This window comes from Exophiala bonariae (assembly GCF_035927105.1).
Source record: "Exophiala bonariae strain CCFEE 5792 chromosome Unknown scaffold_33, whole genome shotgun sequence".
Lineage (NCBI taxonomy): Eukaryota > Fungi > Ascomycota > Eurotiomycetes > Chaetothyriales > Herpotrichiellaceae > Exophiala > Exophiala bonariae.
In genome coordinates this window covers 350746-375181 of record NW_027042508.1, presented here as the reverse complement: position 1 = coordinate 375181, position 24436 = coordinate 350746, and the positions used below count along the sequence as shown (strand labels likewise).

General features: G+C 49.2%; 11 protein-coding genes across 11 annotated transcripts; 7 read left to right on the top strand and 4 right to left on the bottom strand.

Annotated features, from left to right (window-relative positions):
• Nucleotides 1–110: 110 nt before the first annotated feature.
• Nucleotides 111–1370, top strand: NCS6 (nucleotidyltransferase; the record flags this gene model as incomplete). The annotated part of the gene is made up of 1 exon (XM_064852349.1): nucleotides 111–1370. The coding sequence occupies one exon, from the start codon at nucleotides 111–113 to the stop codon at nucleotides 1368–1370; it is 1260 nt and encodes a 419-aa protein (XP_064701623.1).
• Nucleotides 1371–1387: 17 nt separating this feature from the next.
• On the bottom strand, nucleotides 1388–2923 carry LTR84_008804 (uncharacterized protein; the record flags this gene model as incomplete). The annotated part of the gene is made up of 1 exon (XM_064852348.1): nucleotides 1388–2923. One exon carries the CDS (start codon nucleotides 2921–2923, stop codon nucleotides 1388–1390), a length of 1536 nt encoding a protein of 511 aa, XP_064701622.1.
• Nucleotides 2924–3957: 1034 nt separating this feature from the next.
• LTR84_008803 (uncharacterized protein) lies at nucleotides 3958–4869 on the top strand (the record flags this gene model as incomplete). The annotated part of the gene is made up of 1 exon (XM_064852347.1): nucleotides 3958–4869. One exon carries the CDS (start codon nucleotides 3958–3960, stop codon nucleotides 4867–4869), a length of 912 nt encoding a protein of 303 aa, XP_064701621.1.
• A 2030-nt stretch (nucleotides 4870–6899) lies between these two features.
• LTR84_008802 (uncharacterized protein) lies at nucleotides 6900–8672 on the bottom strand (the record flags this gene model as incomplete). Its single annotated transcript, XM_064852346.1, has 1 exon — nucleotides 6900–8672. One exon carries the CDS (start codon nucleotides 8670–8672, stop codon nucleotides 6900–6902), a length of 1773 nt encoding a protein of 590 aa, XP_064701620.1.
• A 1486-nt stretch (nucleotides 8673–10158) lies between these two features.
• LTR84_008801 (uncharacterized protein) lies at nucleotides 10159–10863 on the top strand (the record flags this gene model as incomplete). Its single annotated transcript, XM_064852345.1, has 1 exon — nucleotides 10159–10863. The coding sequence occupies one exon, from the start codon at nucleotides 10159–10161 to the stop codon at nucleotides 10861–10863; it is 705 nt and encodes a 234-aa protein (XP_064701619.1).
• Nucleotides 10864–11973: 1110 nt separating this feature from the next.
• Nucleotides 11974–12881, bottom strand: LTR84_008800 (uncharacterized protein; the record flags this gene model as incomplete). The annotated part of the gene is made up of 3 exons (XM_064852344.1): nucleotides 11974–12276; nucleotides 12340–12700; nucleotides 12754–12881. 3 exons carry the CDS (start codon nucleotides 12879–12881, stop codon nucleotides 11974–11976), a joined length of 792 nt encoding a protein of 263 aa, XP_064701618.1.
• A 1166-nt stretch (nucleotides 12882–14047) lies between these two features.
• On the top strand, nucleotides 14048–15941 carry LTR84_008799 (uncharacterized protein; the record flags this gene model as incomplete). The annotated part of the gene is made up of 4 exons (XM_064852343.1): nucleotides 14048–14150; nucleotides 14204–14289; nucleotides 14346–14835; nucleotides 14884–15941. The coding sequence occupies 4 exons, from the start codon at nucleotides 14048–14050 to the stop codon at nucleotides 15939–15941; spliced, it is 1737 nt and encodes a 578-aa protein (XP_064701617.1).
• A 256-nt stretch (nucleotides 15942–16197) lies between these two features.
• Nucleotides 16198–16647, top strand: LTR84_008798 (uncharacterized protein; the record flags this gene model as incomplete). Its single annotated transcript, XM_064852342.1, has 1 exon — nucleotides 16198–16647. The coding sequence occupies one exon, from the start codon at nucleotides 16198–16200 to the stop codon at nucleotides 16645–16647; it is 450 nt and encodes a 149-aa protein (XP_064701616.1).
• A 214-nt stretch (nucleotides 16648–16861) lies between these two features.
• LTR84_008797 (uncharacterized protein) lies at nucleotides 16862–18595 on the bottom strand (the record flags this gene model as incomplete). Its single annotated transcript, XM_064852341.1, has 2 exons — nucleotides 16862–16942; nucleotides 17000–18595. The coding sequence occupies 2 exons, from the start codon at nucleotides 18593–18595 to the stop codon at nucleotides 16862–16864; spliced, it is 1677 nt and encodes a 558-aa protein (XP_064701615.1).
• A 1676-nt stretch (nucleotides 18596–20271) lies between these two features.
• LTR84_008796 (uncharacterized protein) lies at nucleotides 20272–21623 on the top strand (the record flags this gene model as incomplete). Its single annotated transcript, XM_064852340.1, has 2 exons — nucleotides 20272–20610; nucleotides 20664–21623. The coding sequence occupies 2 exons, from the start codon at nucleotides 20272–20274 to the stop codon at nucleotides 21621–21623; spliced, it is 1299 nt and encodes a 432-aa protein (XP_064701614.1).
• A 1454-nt stretch (nucleotides 21624–23077) lies between these two features.
• Nucleotides 23078–24275, top strand: LTR84_008795 (uncharacterized protein; the record flags this gene model as incomplete). Its single annotated transcript, XM_064852339.1, has 2 exons — nucleotides 23078–23231; nucleotides 23266–24275. The coding sequence occupies 2 exons, from the start codon at nucleotides 23078–23080 to the stop codon at nucleotides 24273–24275; spliced, it is 1164 nt and encodes a 387-aa protein (XP_064701613.1).
• Nucleotides 24276–24436: the final 161 nt, after the last annotated feature.

Genomic DNA, 24436 nt, shown 5'->3' with positions numbered 1-24436 from the left:
ATCGCACGTTGTGCCTTTTGGCCCACCATCCAGTCCGACTTGAATATGAATCATTTTTTAACTAGAAACATGCATTATCGTCATCAATCCTGGCCATAGAACTTCTCATCATGCCACCGTCTATATGCGAAGTCTGTCATGTTACGCGTGCGGCGGTCATCAGACCAAAGAACTCTCAAAAGATTTGCAAGCAGTGTTTTCTCTCAGTCTTCGAAGACGAAATTCATGAGACAATTGTGGCAAATTCTTTATTCCACAGAGGAGAACGCATCGCCATCGGGGCCTCTGGTGGAAAAGACTCCACCGTTCTCGCCTCAGTCTTGAAGACTCTGAATGAACGACATGACTATGGCTTGAATCTGGTCCTTCTCTCCATCGACGAGGGTATCAGAGGCTATCGAGATGACAGTCTCGAGACGGTAAAGAGAAATGCCACTCAGTACGGAATGCCTTTGGAGATAGTAGGTTATGATGAACTCTACGGCTGGACAATGGACCAAGTTGTGGCTCAGGTAGGCAAGAAGGGAAATTGCACCTATTGTGGAGTATTTCGACGTCAAGCCCTGGACAGAGGTGCCGCCAAATTGGGTATCAAACACGTCGTCACCGGTCACAACGCCGATGATGTGGCGGAGACGGTCATGATGAATCTATTGCGTGGTGATCTTCCACGACTCGCTCGTGCCACCTCAATCGTGACTGCGAGTGCGGCAAGTGAGATCAAGCGCAGCAAACCACTCAAATATGCGTACGAAAAAGAAATCGTTCTCTACGCACATCACCAAAAGCTGGATTATTTTAGCACCGAATGCATTTACAGTCCGGAAGCTTTCAGAGGTAGTGCTAGAGCATTGATAAAAGACCTGGAAAAAATCCGCCCGAGCAGTATTCTCGATATCGTCAAGAGTGGCGAGGACATGGCATCCTTGGTCCCACCTGAAATATCAGGCTCGGCATCTTGTGCTGCGGATGGAGAGGATACAACTACCGGTTGTGGCTCGCAGAATACTAACAACGAGTCAATGGCTCAGATGGAGGCAACTCTGGTGGCCAACGAAGCCGCGGCTGAGATGGAGACGGAGATCAAACTTCCAAGTGGCAGCTCGAATATTCAACGAGTGGAGGCACAGACTCCGGTTAAGATCCACGACAAGAGATCAAAAGGACGACGAAAAGTTGTAAAGCAGGTCATGGGTCAGTGTGAGAGATGTGGCTATCTTTCGAGTCAAAAAGTTTGCAAGGCATGCACATTGCTCGAAGGTCTGAATAAGAGCAGACCACGAACCACAGTCGAAGTGGGAATTGAAGAGGAAGAAGGTAGCACAACGCTGATGCGACAAGCCGCCAGCCTTGCTATCTCGGCTGGATAGAGTTGCTTCTATAAAATTCAAGCAACCTTTCGTCGCCGGGCTATCCTCCTGTCCATTCCTGAGACCACAATTGCCCACAGCTTCTCGATCAGAAGCATGAAGATCTGCACGATCAAAAGAACCAATCTTAACAAATAATTGCTTACCCCGAGGGTAGGCTTCTTCCCTCTCGAAAATGTCGAATCTACGAAATCAAACGGCAACTTCGCATCCAGGTGGTTGATGGCTGCAGATAAACCACTGCTGAATCCATCTTCATGAAAGCCGTACTTGGTCCATGCTCCGCAGAAGCTGACATTCCTCGTATTTTGGATATTTGGAAGATGTTGCTGAGACGTGATGGCTGCAGCGTTGTAGAGTGGGTGAGAATACTCCCAAATGCCTTGGGCAAGTCGTGGGTCCGGCATGTTCAGAGGATTGAGTGTCACCAGGACATTGCCGAAATTCTTCTCGGGGATATGCTGCAAGAGATTCATCCAATATGTGAGGCAGACCTTGGAAATATTCCTGGACTTTTGTGGTGGGAAGGGCGACTCGGTTATGTAGTTCCACGCCGACCAAGCCACTCTTCGCCGTGGCATCAAAGAAAGGTCCGAATGAAGTACAGCGACATTCCTACTGGTCTGAAATCCACTCAAAATCTCAACCTCCTGTTTCGTGGCGACGGGCCTCAAGATTTCCAAGGCTTGGTCTCCGTGGGTTGCGAGAATGACATGATCGAATTCATAATCTCGACCGTTTGCTGTCAACGTCACAGGCCCAGATTTCGAGGGTACCACAGCTGTCACTGGGGACTTGAGATGTATCCGATCCCGAGGAAAATCCTTCAATACCACATCAATGTACCGTTTTGATCCGCCAGGGATAGTCAACCAGTCCGGACGTTTCGCAACAGTGCTTAACAAGTGATGGTTGTACATGAAGCGGATCAGAGTAATGGCCGGAAACTCCAGAGAGCATTTATCCGGACTCGTGCTCCAGACCGCTGCAGTCATGGGTATCAGATAATCGTCTCGAAATTCTTGTGAGTACCCTTCGCGATCGAGATAATCACCAATGCTCTCGTTGGAAGGAGCTGCAATCTTGCGAGTCGACGCGCCGCCTTGAGGATCATTTTCACTCTCGACCTCTTCTTGCAAAACATCCAGTGCGAATTCATTGAATCGCACGATATCGAAGATAAGCCTCCACATGCTGAAACTGAAGAGATTCCTCCTCTGCGCGAAGACGGACGAAAGCGACGTCCCCGCCCACTCGAACGTCCCTTGATCTCTCGACACGCCAAAGGTCATCTCCGTCTTCTTCGGTGGCACGCCGATTTCTTTGAGAAAACGGATGAAATTCGGATAGGTAGCTGTGTTCATGACGATGAAGCCTGTGTCGACCTGGACCTGATCTCCATCTGGGCCGTCAAATGTCACGGTGTTGGTGTGGCCGCCTAAGCGGGATGCTGCTTCGAACAGGTGGACTTCGTGATCGGTGCTGGTGTTAAGCGCCCAGAGTGCTCCAATCCCAGAGCAACCGCTGCCTACGATGGCCACGCGTTTCCCCATGATTACCTAGTAGCTACTTAGATGGCGATTGTGTTCGTGGAGAAGTCAGAAAATGTCAGACTCGGAGTCAAAAGCCCTTCCGGATCGGCAACTGTAACACAACGGTTTCGCTTCTAGACTAAACACATGGCCGTTTGAAATGGAGGTAATGTATGATCATTTAGAATAGAAAATAAACACGGTCTGTGGGACAATGAGAATTGGATTCCCAGCCTCAACACATGGCAAAAAGTCAAAGCTGGAGATGCCAAATGGATACCCTCGATCGTTGGCTGGTGTGCACTAGACGTAGATCGATGATTCAATATGTGTAGAAAGCGGCAGCAGAAAACACACTCTTTTGGCTACGCATACTAAGTCAGTAACAGGCATGAACCAGACGTATCTTGCATTAGAAGAGCTCTTTCGCTAGCGCCTTGGCACTGACAACGAGCCTCCTCGGGCTGCCATATCCGCAGCTTCGGCAGGTATCTGAGAACTTAAGTAGTCGTGATACCTAATTCGAACACCTTGCAGACTATTTTGTATATCCTGGTGGCAAAGGGACGTGCAAAGAATAAGGAAGTCGTTGAGTGGGTAGATTCGCTTCATACGGCGTTCGCTTGATGCGATTTCGGAGTCCCTCCGACATGCGATAACAAACACTCCAGGTACAAAATCGGAGGGTGCCCGACAAGAGGCAACGTCAATTCATCATGGCTCTTTTCACGACCAAACGGGCTGCTATCGCACCGCACCGAGAGTTTTCGAGTCCAATGGTCGGAGGTGGGATACTATATGTGAGTATTTGGGATCAGGGGTTTGAGAGATTTCCCCCCTTTCTATCCTTCACATCTTCTCAACACTGTGGTTCATGATCCTTCTTGTCCGTCCCAGTGGATATACTAAAACACACTCTCGTTCCCAATTCAATATGTCTGATCAAGTGGGTTTCTGCCCACCGAATCATCCTGCTATCAGCACAGAAAAGAAGAGTAGATTGACTTACCATCGCACCACCAAGTGCGACAACACCTCCAGCAACATCGGGAGCCATGCACTCCAAACTACCTAAACCGACACTTTATAGCCTGTCCGAGTTTCACCCTTGGTCAGTCAAGTATGCACAGAGCCTCTTTGACTGCATCCTTCATACCGACCCAGCGGCCAAGGATTGGCGGTCCAAGGCAAACACCATACTCGTCAAGGATTATCCTATCACGGGAGAGGATTTGCTCGCCCCGCCGCTGTTGCGAGCCATCAGCAAGCAAGCTGTCGGAACAGAGAACATTGACACGGAATCCTGCGCTGAGCTTGGCGTCAAGGTTTTCAACACGCTCGGCGTGAACGCCAGCGCTGTTGCGGAAATGGCGCTTGCCCGGACGTTGAGCAGCGCGCGTGACATTCCCGGCCTGCGGTACCGACAGCATGCGCTCCGCCAATCAATCCGGAATGAGACCTGCAACGGCATTTTGCTGACGGGCTCTACTGTCGGGATCATCGGACTGGGCAACATTGGCGAAGCGGTTGCTAACATGTCCATCCGGGCCTTCGCTTCCAATACTGTAGCATATGACCCGTTCATGCCCGACGATGTTTGGGCAGACATTCTTCACCATAGAGTCACGACATTGGACGAAGTGCTGACCGGTGCGGATGTCGTCACCCTACATGTTTACTTGACAAAACAGACCGCTGGCCTCATCTCTTATCCGAAGCTACAGCGCATGAAACGGACAGCGATCCTCATCAACGCTGCTCGGGGTGGCATCGTGGACGAAGACGATCTTCACGGTGCGCTTGATGAGAACCTCATCCGGCGGTGCGGCCTCGATTGCCACGTCCAGGAACCGCCGACCTTTGACAAATATCAAACTCTTTGGGCGCACGATCACTATGTTGACACCCCCCCACGTGCCTGCTGCGATGGATGCAACCCAGATGGCTACAGCCAATGCCGCGATTGATTTTGTACATCAGTTTATCATAGAAGAGAATCTATAATGGAACTTCGGTTATCGAGAGGCGTATTCAACGACTTTGCAGCGAGAAATGATGATTTCGAGTAATTCAAGAGAAATACTTGACTTGTCGCGGTGAAGCCTTGACCAGAGAAGAGTTTTATTCTGATTACATCGTCCGGTTCAAATTGTATTACCTGCGTAACCTCGGCACTGGAGTCTATGCTGGCTTCACCAGTATAAAAGGCTCTTACTGCAAACTTACCCTCCCAAGTGCAGTCTTCCAGACCTGGTGCGATTTGACCCATGGTGGAAACTTGCGAGAACGGCCATGACTCTAAGAGAGCCGTTTGACCACCATGGTCAGGCATGGACAAAGAGTCGTACCCCTGAAAGTCTTGAAAGTTCATGTCAAGATCTAGTGGGTTATTAAGAAGCCGACTACCGATATTCCAATGATCGAAGGGATCGATTTGGACGTTTAACCGTACTCATTGTATGACAGAGGATCATCAAACCAATCTGGTTGGCCTCCAGTTGGGGTTGATTCATGGGCTGGCGGGGCTGGGCCGTTGAGTGGAGTGGATGATAGTTGCTGCTCGTGAGAGTAATGATTGACTTATTAGATTGGACACCGTCCTGGAAGAAGTGACAAGTGCTCCAGAGCCAGGGGCAGCTGTGGCTACATTTGCTCTTGATGGCTTGGAAGAGTTACGACTGCCATCCCTTTCCGAAAAGCGGTCGACCTCCCGTCTCAAGGATTCGAAGAAACGGGTGTACTTTGGTACGTCGCCAATCTCGCTAGCTATGCGTGCCATGACGTTCGAGGCGTCGTCGAGTGTGGTTGAGAAGTAGGACTTTGATCTCGTGGGAGTACCTACGTTACCCTCCTCTGAATCCGCCCACCAATCCTCCAAGCCGACTCCCCAAGTTGAGGAGGAAATCCTCCACGCCGACTCCCCAAGTTGAGGAGGAAAGAGTACTTCTGGTTCTATGCGCTTGGCCGAAGATTGAGAAAATGATACCAGACCTGCTGAAAAGATCAATTGCGTATCTGGCTCTTGTCAAAGTTTCCAAGTCTTTGAGCCAAAGATGGTTGAACATCATAAGCTGGTCGCTCGATATGTAGGAGAACACCTGTCTTTGGGGGGTGGGGGGGGAGGGGATTTCATCGATAAGGAGGAATGGTGAGAAATAGTAGTACTATCGTACTATCTTTCACTCCTCGTAGTACAAGACAATGGTCACCGCTGTAAACAAAGATGATATCTTTTGCTAAAGGACCTAGCTGCCAACTAGATTCAACTCCAAGGAGCAGAGACACTGTGTCATTGCCAACCCGAGAGCCTACACCATCGAAGCAGTTGGCTGCTTGGACGATGCTTGATGACGACTTCCTTGCCGCGATTGACCAACAAGTGGTTGAAAACAGCGACAACGCAATAGACGCCTAAAGATCACGGGACATCGAGTGTGCCACATGGACTACTGGCGGCCGTCCTTAACGCAGTATCGAGCTGAAGCGACCTCCCTAGAACCCTATATTCCTGGAGGGTGCGATATCCCACACAGTGCAAAAAGGTTAGATTACAGTAACGCCATGTGTCTCAAGCTATTAGCAAATGATGGAACGCAAATGCTGCATCACTTGTTGGAGAGACCGAATCGGATGTAGAGTCGTCAATTGGTACAGATTGGGTTGTCCAATAAAGCCTTGAGCCCAACAGTCGGGTTTCGACCACACTTCGCTCGACTGACCCACCGAACTCCTAAGGCGCGCAATCTAAGCAACATTCGTTTCGAGCTTCGAAGGCGGCACTTTTCACCAAGATACTCGAGGCAAACGTCCCCCGCATAGACAACTTAGATCACTTTGACGTCGAAGAAATGAACTGTGTTTCGTCGTTAAAGGATGGCAGCGCTGGGTTTGCCTTGGTTACCTTTGTGGTTTTCGTGGTTATTGGCGAGTGCTGTTGGGTGGTAGCTTTGCCTGGTGTAGTAAAGAATATATAAATCCTAACTTATGCCGATATTGCTCACAACAAATACTTTCTAGCAAATAATTGCCCGATTTTGTGGATTCGGGCACCTTCATATGGCTTCGTTGCTCCAAAGACGTTCAGAATGGAGCTGATAGCGGCGGCATTGTGGATACCCAGAGATTTCGTGAGACATACGGCTTGGTTTTCAAAGCATGCTAGATCATCTGGTGAATCATTTGCGGCAAGTATCCCAATGAATACGATCCACAGTCGCAGTTGCTGATGGATAAGAATCATACCTCTTGCATCTGGAGAGAGATCCACTTCAGTCAAGTTGGAACAGGATCTGGGATTTAAGCCGTCCAAGCATCGCCTCAGCCTTCGCAACAAGACTCGAGTTGCGCGACCCAGCCAAGGTCCTTGGTTGACGAATAGGTCAATCTGTATCGCAAGTATCGTCGCCTGGGTAAGCTGGGCGAATCCCGTGGGCCTACTTCCGGGATATGGCTTAGCCTGAACGGCTAGGTCATTCAGAGACTGATCAATAGAGATTTGCTTGTGGAGGATACAAAGCTCATGCAATTGGCTGACGGTGCGTTGGTGGGACCATTCAAGTGCTTCCATGTCCACAGATGCAGACATCATGCACTCGTTGGCAAACTCGGCTAGTTCAAGGTATTGCCGAGTCGCTTGGCCAATCCTGCGTGAGATGATTCCAGCCCTGATCGCCTTGGAAAACCCATCAGACATTGGTAGCTCTTCGTTAGGCAAGTGCATTGTGGCTGCAGTCGCGCCATCTTGCAGACGGGTTTCTAGCGACCTTGCATGGCAAGGTTTCACTAATTCCGCATAGCGCCAAGATCCAGCGGTAGTTGATGACCCATGGAGTGCAACAGCAGTGTCCAATGAAAGTTCGTGGCTATCAGAAAGATCTTGGGCCACTGACAGCCTACAGCTTCCGGGGATTGCCATCATCGGAAATTGTCCGTTTTCGGCTGCAATATACACATCGTACATGCGCAATGTTTGCCAAATACATTGTGCCCATAACTCTTGAGCGCTAAGCTGGCGCTCGAAACGAAGAAGGGCTCTGAGATGAAGCAAGGCAACATCGATCTCTCCACAATGATACGCTCCCATACAGAGATGAAGCATCGTGTGTAAGTTATTCATGAATTGGACAGTACTAGAAATACTCAAGCTCGTACGTAATCTCCGTAAAGCTCGATATGAGGCTTGATGCCCTAAGTTCATAGGTGTATCATAGTTTGCTACTACGTTCGTCATGAGATAGGCAGTGACGCTCAAGAGGCTGTCGAGCAGCTGCTTGTCTTGCATTGCACACTGCGCAGTGTTGCTCAAGACTGGGAAGAACCGATGCGACAGGGCTGATTTGTTCACAATGCCTCTAAACTCATGGTTGAAGACGAGTATTAGGGATTGTTCGAGGTAATAGTGAAGGACGGTTGCATCATAGTTGCTGAGATTTGTACATATTGGGCCGAGAGATCCAAGGCAACAGCTGATCTTGTTCGATGCAGTTGGCTTGGACTGCAGGAGTCGCTGTCTCGGTTGGGACGTTTCAGGCTCGGGATCCGGGTTGTTCACAAGGGTGGCATTACCTTCAGGCAGGAGAGGTGGATCAACTGATTCGGGCCGGGAATTGGTGGGACCAGGATCGTCCGCCATTGTGTTTCTTTCGGTGGTCCGACGTGCAAAAGATCGATTGCGGAAATACTTGCCAACATGCGAGTACACATGGTGCCGTAAAGCGGCATTCCTGGGTTGTCGAGCGTCGGTGTAATTGATCCACGCGAATGGAGGCATTGTGATGCCTTTCAGGTACGATATGGCGTGGGCCAGTCACTCTGACAATGTCAGGGAGTAAAGGGGATTGGGAGGACATACGATTCTATCAAAAATCTTGACGGTATCGAGAAATCGTCTAGAACTCAGCCTCTACTGAATCAATCAAAGTCTGCGCCGAGATGACGGTGGGAGTCGGGTGTTGTGAACTTTCGTCCGCCGGTTGTACTTCAGCTGCGCCAATGAGAAGTGCACTAGGGTAACTTAGTCAGAGCCGTTCCAACGTAAATAGGCAATCGTTTTCCTTCCAATCACAACGCTCGATCAAACGAGCCGGGCCTTAGGTGCGAGATGCGCTAAGCCGGGAGCTTGACCACAATGGGACTCTCGATAAAAGCCGCCCTCAACTCCTCATCCTAGTTGTGTAGAGTCAGATCATTTCCCATTCCAAAACGTGATTTCGCATGGAGAGTCTCATGGTCAGACAGGATTAACGTCCAAGGTAGCTTCCCAACCTCAGATACACATCCTACATCGACGACATTCCATGCTTCATCCGGCGGACTTACCCATGGGACAGAGTCATCCCAGTATGAAACTCCCTCTCCAAGTAGAATGTGACTTGTAACCTGAAGACTTGATGGAAGCACCGACGTGGTTGAGACCAGTAGCGTGTCTATTTTCGCCTCAAGATCTCCCCATTTCCTAACAAACTAAGGCCAAATCTTAGCATATAGTTCAGAAGTAAGTTTATCTGAAATTACACAATAAACGTCAACGTATTACAGAAGTACTGCGGATTTACCTACTCAAACAAATTCAGATGCTATTGTAAGTAATCAAAAACACGATTACTAGAGGTACGGCATAGATTTAAACAACTTCAGCTGCTACCAATCGAACACTAGGCATACTCATGCCACACATGTGAGGTACCATCGGTAATGTGCGCCACATGGGGACTGTGCGCATGAACTATACTCCTGTAGGAAATAGCTTCTGCTGACTTACCTGTCTCCATAGCCGGCATTGACATTTCACCTTGTTGGCAGAATCTCCTCCGCACCGCATGCCAAAGTCAGCTACAACGATGAAAATATGCATCACTGGATGGCCGATTATGACAAATAGCCCACGAGCCGCCTGACTGGGACCATAAACTCGACGAGATGCCAGATGGCGTGTCCAAGTTTGCCACTGTTGATAACAAACTCTCGACATGTCAATGGGCTGGTGCCTGTAAGTCACGATGTTGTGACCCAGGAAAACCATATGCTCGAACGTGCATTGTAGCATTCTCCGCTATTGCTGACACACTTCTTCAGATCGAAATTCAAACCTTCTACAGAATCACCAATGCTGGTAGGAGCAGTCTAAGGCTTCAGCATGCTGACCCTATTTAAATTGAGCTTCTTTTGCCGCCGACTGATATGGTGGCTACATTCTTCAGAACATTAAGCTTTTACGGAACATCTCGGTCAGGTCAGCAATTCGTTCCCTGGTAAATATGGGCGAACCGCCAGCCCTACTGTGGGTGAATCAAGACGCGATCTCAAGGACTCAATCAAAGGCAATGCACAAGAAGGAGTTGGCAAGAATACAACGACATGTCCAAAACGATGCGCAGTCAAGGAAGAAGCGCAATCGCAGTCACTTACTTCGCTTCAAAAGTCTCTCCCTTGGTGCTCCTTTGTCCATCAAGAAGAATGCATTGCCTTTATCCCGCCTTTCATCCACAAGTAAGACGCCAAGCGAGCCTGCAACGATCGAGCATGCTGATGTTGCTATGAGAGACCGTGCCAGCCCTTGGACGAGCCTCCGTCATGTCGGTGGTCAAGCGGAGCAACTACTACAAGATCTCTCCAAGCATAGATCTCCCAAAAGCGAAAATCCGATTCAGTCCCACATGCTGCAAAAAGCGCCCATGAAAAGCGAAGCGCCGACATCTAGTGAAAAACGCGAGCTGCCCCAGTCGGTGAATAATCGTCACTCTAATCAATCTTCTGCAGCTTGCACGAAAAATTCAGAGTGGTCGCCGGCAGCCGTTGCTCTACTCCATGAGATTCCTGCACGCAGCTACGGGCAAGAGGTAGGCCGGCAACGGCCATCGCAACCATCGATCCCAGGTGCACTTTCGCGATACGACGAGCGATTACTGCACATATGTGAGTCTGCCCGCACTTCTAAAGCAGTTCTTGAGACAGACAACTAATCGCTAAGAATGCCAGATCTGAACATGCTTCCTTCACCAGTCGTTGGTACTCGCCCAGACGCACTGTACTGTCCCCTACGAATTCCCGCAATGATCGCCTTGGAGAGTTGTGAACTGGTGCAACAGTGGATACTCATCCGTGTCCACCAATACATGCTCTCGAGATCAAAAGGCCGAGGGGCGAACAAATTGTATGCCCTCCGTGTCCAGGCGTACAAAATCTTGAATGACTACTTGCAGGCCCCTCTGAGTAACTTTAGGAATACTTCGGGCTTGGGAATCTCTCTGGCGTCAGGAAAATCGTGCGAAACATATGATTTCACTAGCTTGCACCGAGTTCGAGGAGCCACTACGCGAGAAAGCGAGCAACAACCCGGTGGGCTGGACTTATTAAGCTGCAGCTGATGGGACTCCTGCGGCTGAGATGGGTGAGGTGAACGCAGTACTCGAGGGAAGAATGCTGTATGTCACGGCGGCAGCGCCCTAATTTGCCTGATTTGCCAGCACTGCGTGTCACGACTGTCCATTGATCATAGTGGAAACACCACTCAGGTTTGCAGCAAGTCAATAAGGACCGATGCCAAGCCAGGAGGAAAATAGAGCCATGTTTAGGTCATCGGAAGCGATCGCAGCAGACTATAGCCAAAACCGTTTGGAGGACCGGTGCTGCCTGGTTGCCGACATTAATTGTTGGGCTTGTGGATTAATTGATGCTGTGCAGTGCCGGCTATTCTTGGCCCTGGTCATGTGCACGATATCGAAATGTGAGGAGTTACCAGGCGTATCACTATGTCCTTAACGTCTATACTCTTACAGTGATCTAATGTCCTGAAACCTAGTACAACTTCCAGTCTATAGTCCACATACTCCGTCAAATCATTCAGACCTTCGGGATGAAAATGTCACACGCATCGTCCAGTAATTCTATCGTCAGGGCGTAGAAATGACTTTTTGGCGGTCGGTAATCACTCGAAGCCGATATCATACGCCGAGCACTCCCGGTGGACATGACCTTGCACTTCCTTGACATATTATTGTGTCCGAGTCGTACCCTTCTTACATGATCCCGCCTAATGGCCAGTCCACCTCCTTCTGGTGATGAATTTAACCTCAATCTTTGCTTCCGTCTCCCGAGTTCTCCTCATCGAAAATCTGAGATTTGGGGTACCAATGTACGCATGACAAGTCACCAAGTGGAATTTTGAAGGGGAAATCGACGATGATCAACAAAACAGCCGAGAATAGATACCACCCAAGCAATGCGGTGACAAAAGCAAATCCGCCAGCAGTCTTCTGGAGGTTCACTGCTGAGTCATTGTCATGCTCGGCTAACGCCCAGAGACCCGCGGCGAGACAGCAGAAAGTAGGGATCAGTGCAGCGAAAAAACCCACGAAGACAATATTTGTCTTCACCTGGGGCGGCATTAGTCGATATCAATAGATGATTTTCGAGAACATAAGAGATATAGGACTCACAGCGCAAATCAAATAGACGAAGGAAAGCAAGCCCATATACAGAAAGAAGAAACCAAGAGATGCGGCGAATTCCGGGTTTGTGGCTGCCGTGTCTGGGTTTTGAGGTTGATAGGCGATTGCAGCATTGTAGAATGGTGTTAGAGTTGACGCATAGGTCAACCAAAAGCCACCATATGTCGCAAAGACAATTGAGGGAAATGACTGGCCACGAACCCATTCGAATAAGGACGCAGTGATCATGAGTAGACCACCAAGAAAGTAATACGAGCCTACAGCCGCGGATCCTAAGCCCCCAGTGCCTCGCCAGCCGAGGAAAATATTGGAAAGGGGCGAAAGAGCAAGCACCATGCCCCCGATGCCGCTGTCAAGGTCGATGTAAGTATCTCAATAGCTGTCCTTTGGATGTAAGCTTACATGGGAAATGAGTTTCCTAGAGATAGTCGCCAGTCCCTCTCAATGACTTTCGCCGGTAGCCGGGCTTCATTGGTGCTTTTGGTCCGAAGACCAGATGAGCTGCTGGGTACTGGTATTTGCGCCTCCATGGCTGAAATTCTCATTAGATGAGCGAATGGATGCCGAGAATGCGACTGGATAGTTGAAGAACGGCGAGTGAGGCTTACCAGAGTATATATGGCTACATATTGCAGTGAAGACCACATGTCAGCACCCTTCTGGTGTGTTTCCTGCTGTAAAAAGCCTGCGTATGGTTCAACAATTCTGTCACACCCCCCTCGGCACCGCGATAGGTTACCATACGTCACCTTTCCTCAGGTCCGGCTTCGCCTCATCTTTCAGGTTGAACTCTAGTGTCTATCGGCACGCATTGAAGTAGAGCATTACGTTTTCTGTAGCTCAACATGGAAACATGCTCTTAAGCTTGGTGCAAACAGGTATAAGTCTTTCGGTTTCAATGGGCAATTCGATCTCAATCCAAAGCTGGAATAAATGTGCTAGTTCCCGAGCCGCTGCGTAGGACGAACAGCCAGATAGCTGGGCTTAAACGAAACCCCGAGGAGCCCTATTCCAGATTAGGTCAAGACCGATCTCGTCCGCGATTGGTTTAACTACTTTCGGATAAAGCGTTTAGTTTTGGGATAAGCTTTGGCTGTTAGTCATCGACAAGCAATCCTGAGACCTCCGGGGTGACATCGTCCATCCTGCATAGGCTACATACATTGTCCACCAGTAAACTTTTGATATACCGACATATTGAGCATTGAGACCTGGACATCATCTTTGGCATAGTTTGGACTGCTGTTCGTTACAAGTTTTTGACTCCTGGTTTGATGACGCGTTGTCACAGCAAGAAGGGTGGCTAGGTTCAAGCCAGCCGTCGACAGGCATACCGGATTATCGTGGATGGAACATCAGCAAAAGTTTACAATTAATCATGGTTGCACCAGAAGAGGAACAATGTTTCGGCATTGACGGCAGAAGCACTCACATGGGATGCTCGACTCATTGCAAATGTAGGTCCCAAGGAACTGTCGCGCATGCCTTGATATCTACTTAAACAACCGACCATCGTCAAACCAGAATCATTAAGACATGATATATTCATTCATCTGTCATCCTCCGTACAGTCACACTTCAAGCAGCGTCTCAACACATTAAATTTGTATCGCACAGGGTATATATTCAGGAACAAGAGCAGGGTACTGCACACGAATTCAACCTACTACGAACGACGTGTTAGATTACTCTTAACATGGGTGACGCTACCGATAACAGTGGGGATATTGCTGTAGGCAGATATCTCTTTGAGAGAATCAAACAGCTTGGTGTGAAATCTGTTTTCGGGGTTCCCGGTGGTAGGCCTTCTCCTTCTCTATGGTGAAGCATGGTCAATCCTGATGCTCAGCAGACTATGAACTCGTGCTACTTGATATGGTGCCCGAAACAGGTCTCACATGGAGAGGCAGTCCGAATGAGCTGAATGCAAGCTATGCAGTAGGTCACAAATCGCTTGACTTGGTCAACCATGGCACTCACATGAAATTTTGCAGGCCGATGGTTATGCTCGTACTAATGGTTATTCCGCATTCATATCTACCTTTGGACCAGGAGAGTTGTCAGCGTACTGCGGAGTTGGCGGATCCTATACCGAATATGTCCCCTCGGTTCACATCGTCGGCTACCCACCATCCCGCGCAATGAACGATCATCTTATTATGCATCATAGTTTGGGTGATGGTCAGTTTGGTATGTACCACGAAATGAGCAAACACATCAGCGTGGCTACCACTGTTATCACCTCCACGTTGAATGCAGCCGCGGAGATTGACCGTGTCTTGAATGCCATGATTCACTATTCTCGACCGGTCTACATAGGGCTTGCCGTCGATATTGGTCCACAGAAGGTCTCATCCGCCGGGCTCCAAACGCCGCTTTGCCTCGAGCAGCCGAAAAATGACCCCGAGTTGCAAGAGTTTGTGGTTAAGAAAATCGTTGACGCCGTTCGCAAGGTGGACAAAGCTGTTGTTATTGTGGATGGTCGTAAGTAGAGTCCTTTTATTGCTTCAACTATATGCTAAAGCAGCATAGTGGCGATTCGCAACCGCCTCGTTACCGAAACGGAGGCGCTTGTCAAAGCTGCCGGGGTTCTTTATTTCACGACCTTCATGAGCAAGGGGTTTACCGAATCCTTGCCCAATTTTGGTGGTGTTTACGGCGGGGCTGGCTCGGTACCTGGTGTTCAAAATGCGATAGAGACTGCAGATACCGTGCTATGGATCGGCAGCTACAGCAGCGACTTCAACACGGGAGAGTTCTCGGAAAGAGTTCGCTCAGATGTCATTATTGATTTCCAACGTTCGACCCTTCAGATTGGCAGTAAGAAGCACCCACTCAACTTCAAGGAGGTCTTGATAGCCGTCACTTATGCACTTGAAGCTGTTCCCTCGAGGAAACCCTCCACTGAGCTTGTGACATGGGATGCAAACGCCTGGGACCACCCCGAAAAGCCCATCAAGCTGACCCAAGACTACCTCTGGCCAGCTTTGGGTCGCTACTTCCGCTCAAAGGACCTGGTTATCGCAGAAACTGGGACGTCTTCATATGGCATCCCGATTGCTAATCTCAAGGGTAAGGATTTGAGCTTGTATAACCAAACCATTTATGGTTCTATCGGCTTTGCAACTGGCGCCTCCGTTGGCTCTTTTGTTGCCGCACGCGAATCCGGCGATGTGAATAGACCAATTCTAATCACTGGAGAGGGGTCCCTGCAGTTGACAGTGCAAGCTCTGTCTGATCTCATCCGCTTCGAGCTTGGAGCTACGATTTTCCTAGTTAATAATGATGGATATACTGTTGAGCGCTTGATACACGGCCCAGAGGCCGATTACAACAAAGTTCCGATATGGGATTACAGCAAGCTTGGTGAACTGTTCGGCCCAGCTCAGACAAAGGCTGGCAAGTTCAAATATTACAACGCCAGGACCCCGGATGACCTGGAAACCATTTTGGCTGACACGGATTTCGCGGAAAAAAATCCTGCAAATGGAACCACTCAAGTTGTCGAGCTGTTTCTTGACACGTTGGATCAACCTGTGACGATTCCTTTGATCACTAAAGCAATCGAGGAGTTTAACAAGGTCAAATGACTTTCGGAGACGTGAGCAGAGAGCATGGAAGCTGCTGTACGATGAACGGTTGAATCCTCATCTCTTCCTCTATACACTTCAGTAATCCGCTTTGTGCACTAATGCTTGAACGATGTTGGCATAAACCCGGAAATAGCTGTTTCTGATTATGTGTTTGAATATTGATGCAATACACCTTTCCTTCTCGACGATCTATTTCTGCGTTTCGATATGCTAACAACGTTCTCGTCTACACGCCGCTGTTTTTGTTGCAAGAATGCTCCTCATTTACCCTTCGGATAAATACAACAAGTGGCCCCACATTACAGTAGGACTCATGCTCTTTGGAGTTATCGGTTTCATCACTTCAGCGTGCCTTCCTGCGGATGCGTACGGCGGGCGCTACGCAAATCTGATCATCGCGTGTGTTGGGACAATCGCCACCATTCCCATCCTACTCGGATGGCTGTCGGCCAATCTGCATTCCACATCCGCCCAAGGTCTGGCCATTGCGCTCAACATCAGCTTTGGTGCCAAAGGACAAATCACCGGCGTGTGGATCTACAAGAGTAAGGAGGCCAAAAGGGGTTACCCCACCGGGCACTGGACTAATGTATGTCTGCTATTGTTTGGAGCGAGTATGACTATGGGATTGATGGTTTTATACACGATCCGCAATAGAAGTATCGACCGAGGGCTGAGTAGCTCACCGAGATGGGCTTTGTAGATGTGGATACCAAAAGGACTTCAGGACTGGCGAACAGGACTCGAGTATTGACAAAGTACCTAGAGATGATAACAAGCAAGTGTAATGTTCAGGGAGAACACAGCAAGAAGATAGGAGGTGAGTAGATGACTAATTGCATCTAATACGCCAAGTATGGTTTTATCTTCAGTGTGTCATTCGGCACAAGTACATACGCCCGATAACATCTCATGCCTCAGAAAATTGGCAAGGAGGGTTCGTCATTGAACAGCCAATTCATCGAATCGTTAGTAAAATTGAATTGGTCGTCCGAAATCTGTTTGGAGTCAGCCACTAACAAGCCAAAAGCACTCGCGTTTATCATTTGACGTACCATATAATCCCACTCGCCCATCGGATCTGCCAGCGAGTCTGGTGACGACAGTGTTGGATTGTCCGGTCTAGTCTGGTTCTGCAAGGCTGCTAGCTCGAGGATGGTCAAGCATTTCACCTCGGCCTCCTCTGCTGTCTTGAACAACAACTCAGAGAGCTCTGGCTTGTCTAGACCTTGTGTAAGCCCTTCTACATAAGAGGCTAGTAAGCAGTTGAGTAGGTAGCCTTTGACATTAGTCTCTCCTGCCTCCAGACATTTCAAGGACCAGTCTTTCGACTCGTTCAACACAGCAAGTAGATCTGGCCTTAATGTCAGAGGCCCAAGCCCTTCGTCCTCCCGTAGTTGATTCAAAAGCTCTCCGGCAAGTAGGAAGCTTGCTTGGAAGGTGCAAGTTCGCAAATAGCCATTTCCAGAGGTAGCTAGCCTCGTGAGATCCCTCCGAGCCTGTGTAATCTCGCCATCCTCAGCTTGCGAAGTCGCCAAGGCCTCACCCAGATTGGTTGTTTTCCAAAGTTTAAGTGAGGCGTCAATCACCACTTTATGAGAGAATGCATATGTGGTTGCGTAAAAGGTTGGACCAAGAAATGGAACATGGACCGACATGAGCCATCGACGCATGGCAAAGTCCACGTAGTTGATTGCGAAGTAGGCAGGTGAACGCTCACCCTTAAAGTTTGCCCGTTGGATGGTACGGGAAAGTTCTTTGTACAAAGCTCTGAAATCGTGATCAAGCTGAAGTGCCTCATCATAGGTCCCATGGGAAGCCAGGTCATTCAGATACTCGGCAATTCTGAGACGTATCTCCCATGTCCTTCGAAAAGCCCTTGCGATTGTTGTGTGAGAAAACTCATCCTCTGGCTTTGAAACAGGATTCTCCGTTAGCAACTGTTCGTCATCAAAGTTCCTAGGTGGCTCGGAGTCAAACATGTCGAGAGACATGAGTGGTGGACCTCCAGAAACCAGGCTCGAGTGCAAACTCAGCTCCAAGATGGTGTTCCATAATCTGCGTCGCATCTCTGCGCCAAACAATGTTCTTTTTGGTAGGTGCACTGGATCTCGATGAAGACCCATGTAGACTGCAGCCCTGACAAGCGCACCGGCAGAGATCCAGGTGAAGTCCTCCCCTACACTTGTTGTCTCTCGAGCGAGCAAGAGTAGGATCCTCGTTTGGAGATATTGTAGGCTAAGCTGAGCTTTAAACTCGGGTTCGGCGACCCAAGTTTGAGCCTCATATACCCACTGAAGGGCCTTCGATCGCATGGAGAACTTTTCATCGTACAATGTCGCCCCTATTGCTAGTACTAGCTTCAGTTGAATCATGAAAGATGTGTCTGGCTTGCTTCCAGGCGTCCAGATTGCTTCATAATCCCTTCTAAAAGTCGGCACATGTAACACCCGGTAGACAGTTTCGATAGTCCGCAGGTAGCAGCTAACGAGCGTGTCGGAGATATCTTTTGAGGGAAGATGAGAGACAGCCAATGTGGGCCACTGCGGTGTGCGCTGCCGTTTGACCATTCTTCCTAGAGACTTACATCTTTCGAGGCCCTCCATTAGCTTCGAGGATTCAGTCCGGTCTTGCTGTTCAATCATCTCCATAATATCGTACGCCTAGAAGATTCTCGTCAGTTGAAATGTTTGGAAAGTCGACACCGACGACCGTCAGAAGTATTTTGATAGCGCCTTGAAGAAGGAAGATGTTCGACCACCAGTATCAGGGCGACTACGCCTCGATGTGGAAGCCGCTAGCAACCGATGTAACTCGCCCGTGGCTCAATAAGGCTGGAGCGACGATGAGTTCTCCAGAAATCTCCATAGGATTGAGGTAAACATTGGGAGTTTATTAATGAGCAAAAGAAACAAATACTGACCATGTCTGCGATACCGCTGCTCCAGTGGCTGTGCCCGAAGAGTCTGCTCTTGTGCATCATGCCCCGACTGAGTACTTGAGATGAGCCAAACAAGCGACTTTCATGTACTGTGTGAGAATTCGCGAGATATGAAACAGTTTTCGTGCTAAACAACCCTAGGCATCGACCAGAAGAATTTGTGAGCCCACTTGCGGCCGAATTTCTAGCCTCCTCGAGCTGCGTGGCTGCCCTGTGTGTGGCTTCAACATTGTGTATAGGCACATAGTCCGAAGTGGGAGAGTCATTGGGGAAACCGGCCAGCAGGGAACGCGCAATGGGCGAGCACGGATGGCGGCTGGAGGCGACTACCGATGGGCTGGCGGTACCGGACTGTTGAAACATACTGTTCGTTATCGAATGGCCGCCTTGGGCATGGCTAGACCTCCTTAGTTGTTCAGTTGTTTTGCGTGGCGGACGAGACGTGAAATGACTGTCAGTGCTATAGGTACATGGCTCTTTCTTTGTCCGAACGCAGTTGCTACATGGAATCTCTCTGTTGCAACGAATCTTGCGCTGCCTGCATAGTGTGCAAGATCTTCTGTGGGTTAGCATATCATTCTGGCAGATCAGGTGGGAGGTTCAATACACAGCTGGCCTTCGGCGGCGGCGTTCCGGGTCTACCATCGTGGCCACTATTCGGTGCGCTGCATAATTGCGGTGTCCGTCGGTGCAGCGCTTTCAGGTTCTGCTTCGCCGCTTGTTGAAGTAATCACCTCATGACTGTCAGAAAGCCTGATGAAAAAGACGAGGTGAAGATGAAGACGAGGAGGAATACTGCGCTTCGTGTCTCTAATATCTGCAGTTCGCCGCCGGGGAATACTGGTGAGCATTACTTCCGCCGCCACAAATTCGGCCGGCCATAGTGCCCTGCACTAAGTGAGGCCTCCCGTGGAGCCTGGCACCCTCTGGGTTGCGCCACTATTCGCTGTGAATAGCGCGGCTAGAAAAGTAGGCGGCGATGATATTCGATTTCCGAATCAATAGCGGTCATTCCCCTGAGTCTTCGTTTCGGTCGCAGAAATTATCAAGTGAATGGAAGTTGGACTTCCAAGTACTATGGACTATCCGATCGCCTACAGGCACATGCTCCGAAGGACATGGAACCCTGGTTGCGATTGCCTTCTTTGCGGGAGGCAGTTTCGGGCTAGATGAACTGCGTGGGATTATCTCCGTATGTCCAGGGATATTAAAAGCAACAATACCGCTGCTGCTTGCATCAGTGGTCCTCAGTAAATTTTCTGAAAGTGCTTGCAGAAGCATTAAGGGCATTCTCACAACGAAGTAGCTTGCTTGTTAGCTTCACTGTCCCAAAATCGCACGCGGCTTTCGATCAACCAGTCTCCTTCACCATCACTCAATTTCAGAATGGCTTCTCTGCAAGCACGACCAGAATCATCTCTACGTACAGAAGATATTCCGATACCAGCCATCACTCCCATTGGCATCGAAGACAAGCCCCCGCTCTCTGAAGAAGCACCAGAAGGCGGTTCGCGTGCATGGCTCGTTGCTGCGGGAGCGGGTTTTATTAGCTTCTCGTCTCTTGGTTACTCAAACTCTGTGGGAGTGTTCCAGGAATATTATCTAAGCCATCAGCTCAAGGGACAATCACCCGATGATGTGGCATGGATTGGATCTATTTCCGCATTCCTCCAGTTCATACTTGGTGCTATCTCAGGTCCTCTGTTTGATCGATATGGTGCAACGGTAAGCCTTTTTCACAAATCTTGATCTCAGAACATCAGCTAATGATGGCTTAGATCATCCGACCGGCCGCAGTGCTCCTAGTATTCTCCATCATGATGACAAGTCTTTGTGAAACGTACTGGCAATTCATGCTCGCACAAGGTGTTCTGGGAGGCATTGTCACTGGAATGCTACTCATTCCATCCATGGCGGCGGTCTTACAATACTTTGACAAAAAGAGAGCTGCTGCGCTGGGCCTGGCTGTCTCTGGTTCGTCCATCGGCGGTGTGGTGTTCCCAATTGCCTTGTCCAAGATGCTAAACGACTCCAATCTGGGATTTGGTTGGTCGGTCCGCATCATTGGCTTTTTGACACTGCCCGGGTTGATATTCGCATGCATTGTCATTCAAGCCAGGCTACCACCAAGAAAAACAAATTTCTACATCGCAGCAGCTTTCAAGAAGCCGACTTACAACCTCTTGCTTTGCTCCTGTTTCTTTATGTTCACCGGCTTTTTCACCCCGATCTTCTATCTGGCAGTCTACGCAATCCAAAAAGGCATCGACCCAACACTTGCGTCTTATCTGCTCGCTATTCTCAATGGTGCCTCCACATTTGGCCGCATCCTCCCAGGTCTTTTTGCAGACAAGTTCGGCCGACTAAATGTCTTTGGCCTTGGCGGCATCGTGACTGGGACCATCATAATGTGCTGGACCGCAGCAACGAGTACTGCTGGTTTAGTGGTATATGCTGTGGTGTTCGGATTCTGGAGCGGAACCCTTATCTCTGGTGCTGCGGCTGCTATGAGTTTATGTGTGGAAGATGCCCGAGAGGTCGGCACATACATGGGAATGGGGTTTGCCGTCGCAAGTGTCGCAGTCTTGATTGGTCCACCCATCAACGGTGCACTTGTTCAAAAATATGGAGGATTCCTTGAAGTATCCATATTCAGTGGCGTTATGTGCTTTGTTGGTGGTCTCATAGGACTGGTCACCAAGGTTACAACACCACAAGGTCTTTTCGGAAAGGTGTGATACAGGGGCCCACCAAACATAATACCGCTCGAGACTTCTCAGCTCTGAGAAAGCATTTTAACACGGGCTTCTGACTAGATAGCAATGGTGGCAGGGACGCGCGGTTGCTTAGGTGTATAATTACTAGTAGATTCTAGTAATGTCGTTTTTCCCATGTTTGTCGGATGTGGAGTAAACAGTTGGCAACGGCACTGTTGCTGAGTCAACCTGTACAGTGAGCATGGTGAAACGACTGACGGGGAGAAGAGGGATGATAGGAATGGAAGACTGTCGCGCCCAAACCTTGGCGTGAATTGGTCCCAAAGGACAAGGCTGCTGCCCCTATTCTGGTCTGAGTTAAGCACCAATAGTTCAGACTCTTGCAACATGTGCGTATCCATGCTTTAGGAATACATTCTGCTCCATCGATTGAGCTAGCTTGTAGTTGGAGAGACCTCTTGTCCCAAGACCTTTAAGTAGGAATGAAATCAACTGACTGGAAATTTGAACAACTCCATATGCCGACCCCTGGCTATCCTTAGGCGACTCCTTCCGCCATTCCCGGGCCGCAGCCAACACATAGCATGCCAGCTGAGGGCCACAATCCCCTCATTGACGTCAGATCCCAGCTCTTACGTGCCACAGGAATCGAAAGATACTATGTAGTTGAGTTTCGCAGCTGGTACGGAGAGTCATGATATCTTTGAATGTAGAGTAACGACTTGATGTTTAGAATATGCTACAGGATGTCATGCCCACGATGTCTTGAGTAGAGAGATCAGCCAGAGTGTTTTATTTAGTATTACCACTGATATGCTTAATGTTGCAACTCCATCAGCCTTTATCCCTGATTTCATGGCGAAATGTCCCAAAATGCCTTCCTCCCGACTCTGGTCGCCGACAAAGCAGTATGGTTGTGTTACGTAACATCAGTCTGACCCCAGGAACTTGGAGGTACAGATCGTGCTATTGCTGCCCCTCACCGCAACAGGGCGTTTATCTCCGTAATCTAAGACTGCTAACCAAGCGAAGCAAGCTATGGACCATTTAGTTTAGCTTGAACCAACAACAATGTCATTGTGATGAACCACAAGTGCTCCTATATGATCTTGCACGCAGCAACAAAATATTTCCCGTCATGCATATACAAACAACCTGCCTTGTGCCACACAAGCTGAAGCATGTCCCTCTATCAACCACGCTCGCTATGCTGTTCGGCGACCAATTCTTATGCCTGGTCAAACACCTGGTGTAGAGTGTCGAGTGTGTGGCGTAATGTCCACTTCGACGCGGGAACCGTAACGGGTATAGCGGCCCCCTATCTCGAAAACACCAATACATATAGATGTCAACAACGCCGACATCAGTTCAGTTCAGTTCAGCCAGTCCAGTTCAGTCACTTTGGTTCAGATGAGTCAACATGTCTCCGTCTAACTACTAGTAGAGTAAACTCGACCTCCTCTTCTCATGTCGCCATGGTGACAATCACTCATTTGTTGTGGCTCGGCATTAATCTGCTCTCCCACGTTAATGCCCAAGAAGAAGCAGACTACGCGAGTGGAACCGTGAAATGGGTCCAGGCAGGAAGGAGCGTGCTCATCCATCTCCCGACTCCTGATCTACACTTCTGTAGGTCTATTCCGCAGCCATTAACACGTTTTAGTCCTATGCATCGGCATAGTAAGACGCCTCAAGAATCTAGTCTCCGACTTTCATATTGAAGTGATACTAATCCGAAGTGTGAGAGAAGGGAACCAAAGAGACCGGATTGCAACGCACTATCCTGGTGCCTTTATCTTTAACTTCACACTCACCGCCGACAACCTTACCCTTCTGTTGAACGATGAGCCCATCTTGCCCCGCACTCACCCACACATCCCCACCCCTCTCCGCGTCCATCAGACACCGGAAAGCGCGACTTGTTTCGCAAACCGAGTCTGCACCAACTTCTCAACCGCCCCGGTGATGGATTTGGACTATTACATCTCAACGCCAGACCCAACCTCAGGAACCTCCATCTGGAACCCGAAATACAACCCACGTCTGCAAATCGACATCCTGCGCGCCAGCTTCTCCTCCTTCCCCGGCTACAGCACACCTCTTTCCTCCGACGCGCAACAGCAAATATGGGTCTGGCTCGAAGACCTCTCTGCGCACCCACCAAACACTCTCTATTCCACCATTCCCCTCAGAATCAGCGACATCAAAGCCGATAGCCGCTGGTTTTGGCAAAACACGAAGGGTGGGGACAATTACAAAGCGCCACAGGATCTGAAAACATGCCACATCTGGTCCTGGCTCTGTGCCGACATCCCCGATTATCCTCACTATGAATACATATATCAAATCAATTTCGATCAGTACGGCAAGAAGGGCTCGTTGAGACATTTTGTGACTCAAACATGGGCCATGTTAGTGGAATTGATAGGGCTCCAGCAAGCGATGGCATTATCGGCGCTTTGTGTGAGCATTGTGCTTTGTCTGGTCGTTTCGCTTCTCTTAAGGGCTGTGAAGAATGTGATTGGCATGTATCGGATGCGGATGCAAGAGGTGGATGAGTGGGTTGCGGATGAGGAGTTGGAGGATTCTATCCATGAGGAGGAGGTTCGGAACGATAAAGTCCGGGCAGAGAAGGCTCGGGAAGACAAGATTCGGAAAAACAAGGTTCCTTGAGACCACGATCTCATGGGTTCACGAACCAGAGTTGCTCTGCAAGATACTTATACATTACAACCAAGTACTGTGCATTCTGAGAACATTCGTTTAGTCCTTCTACAACTGCACTGGTCTCACCTTGTTTTTAAAACCCCTTACTCTAGTGTGACTGCCTCCAT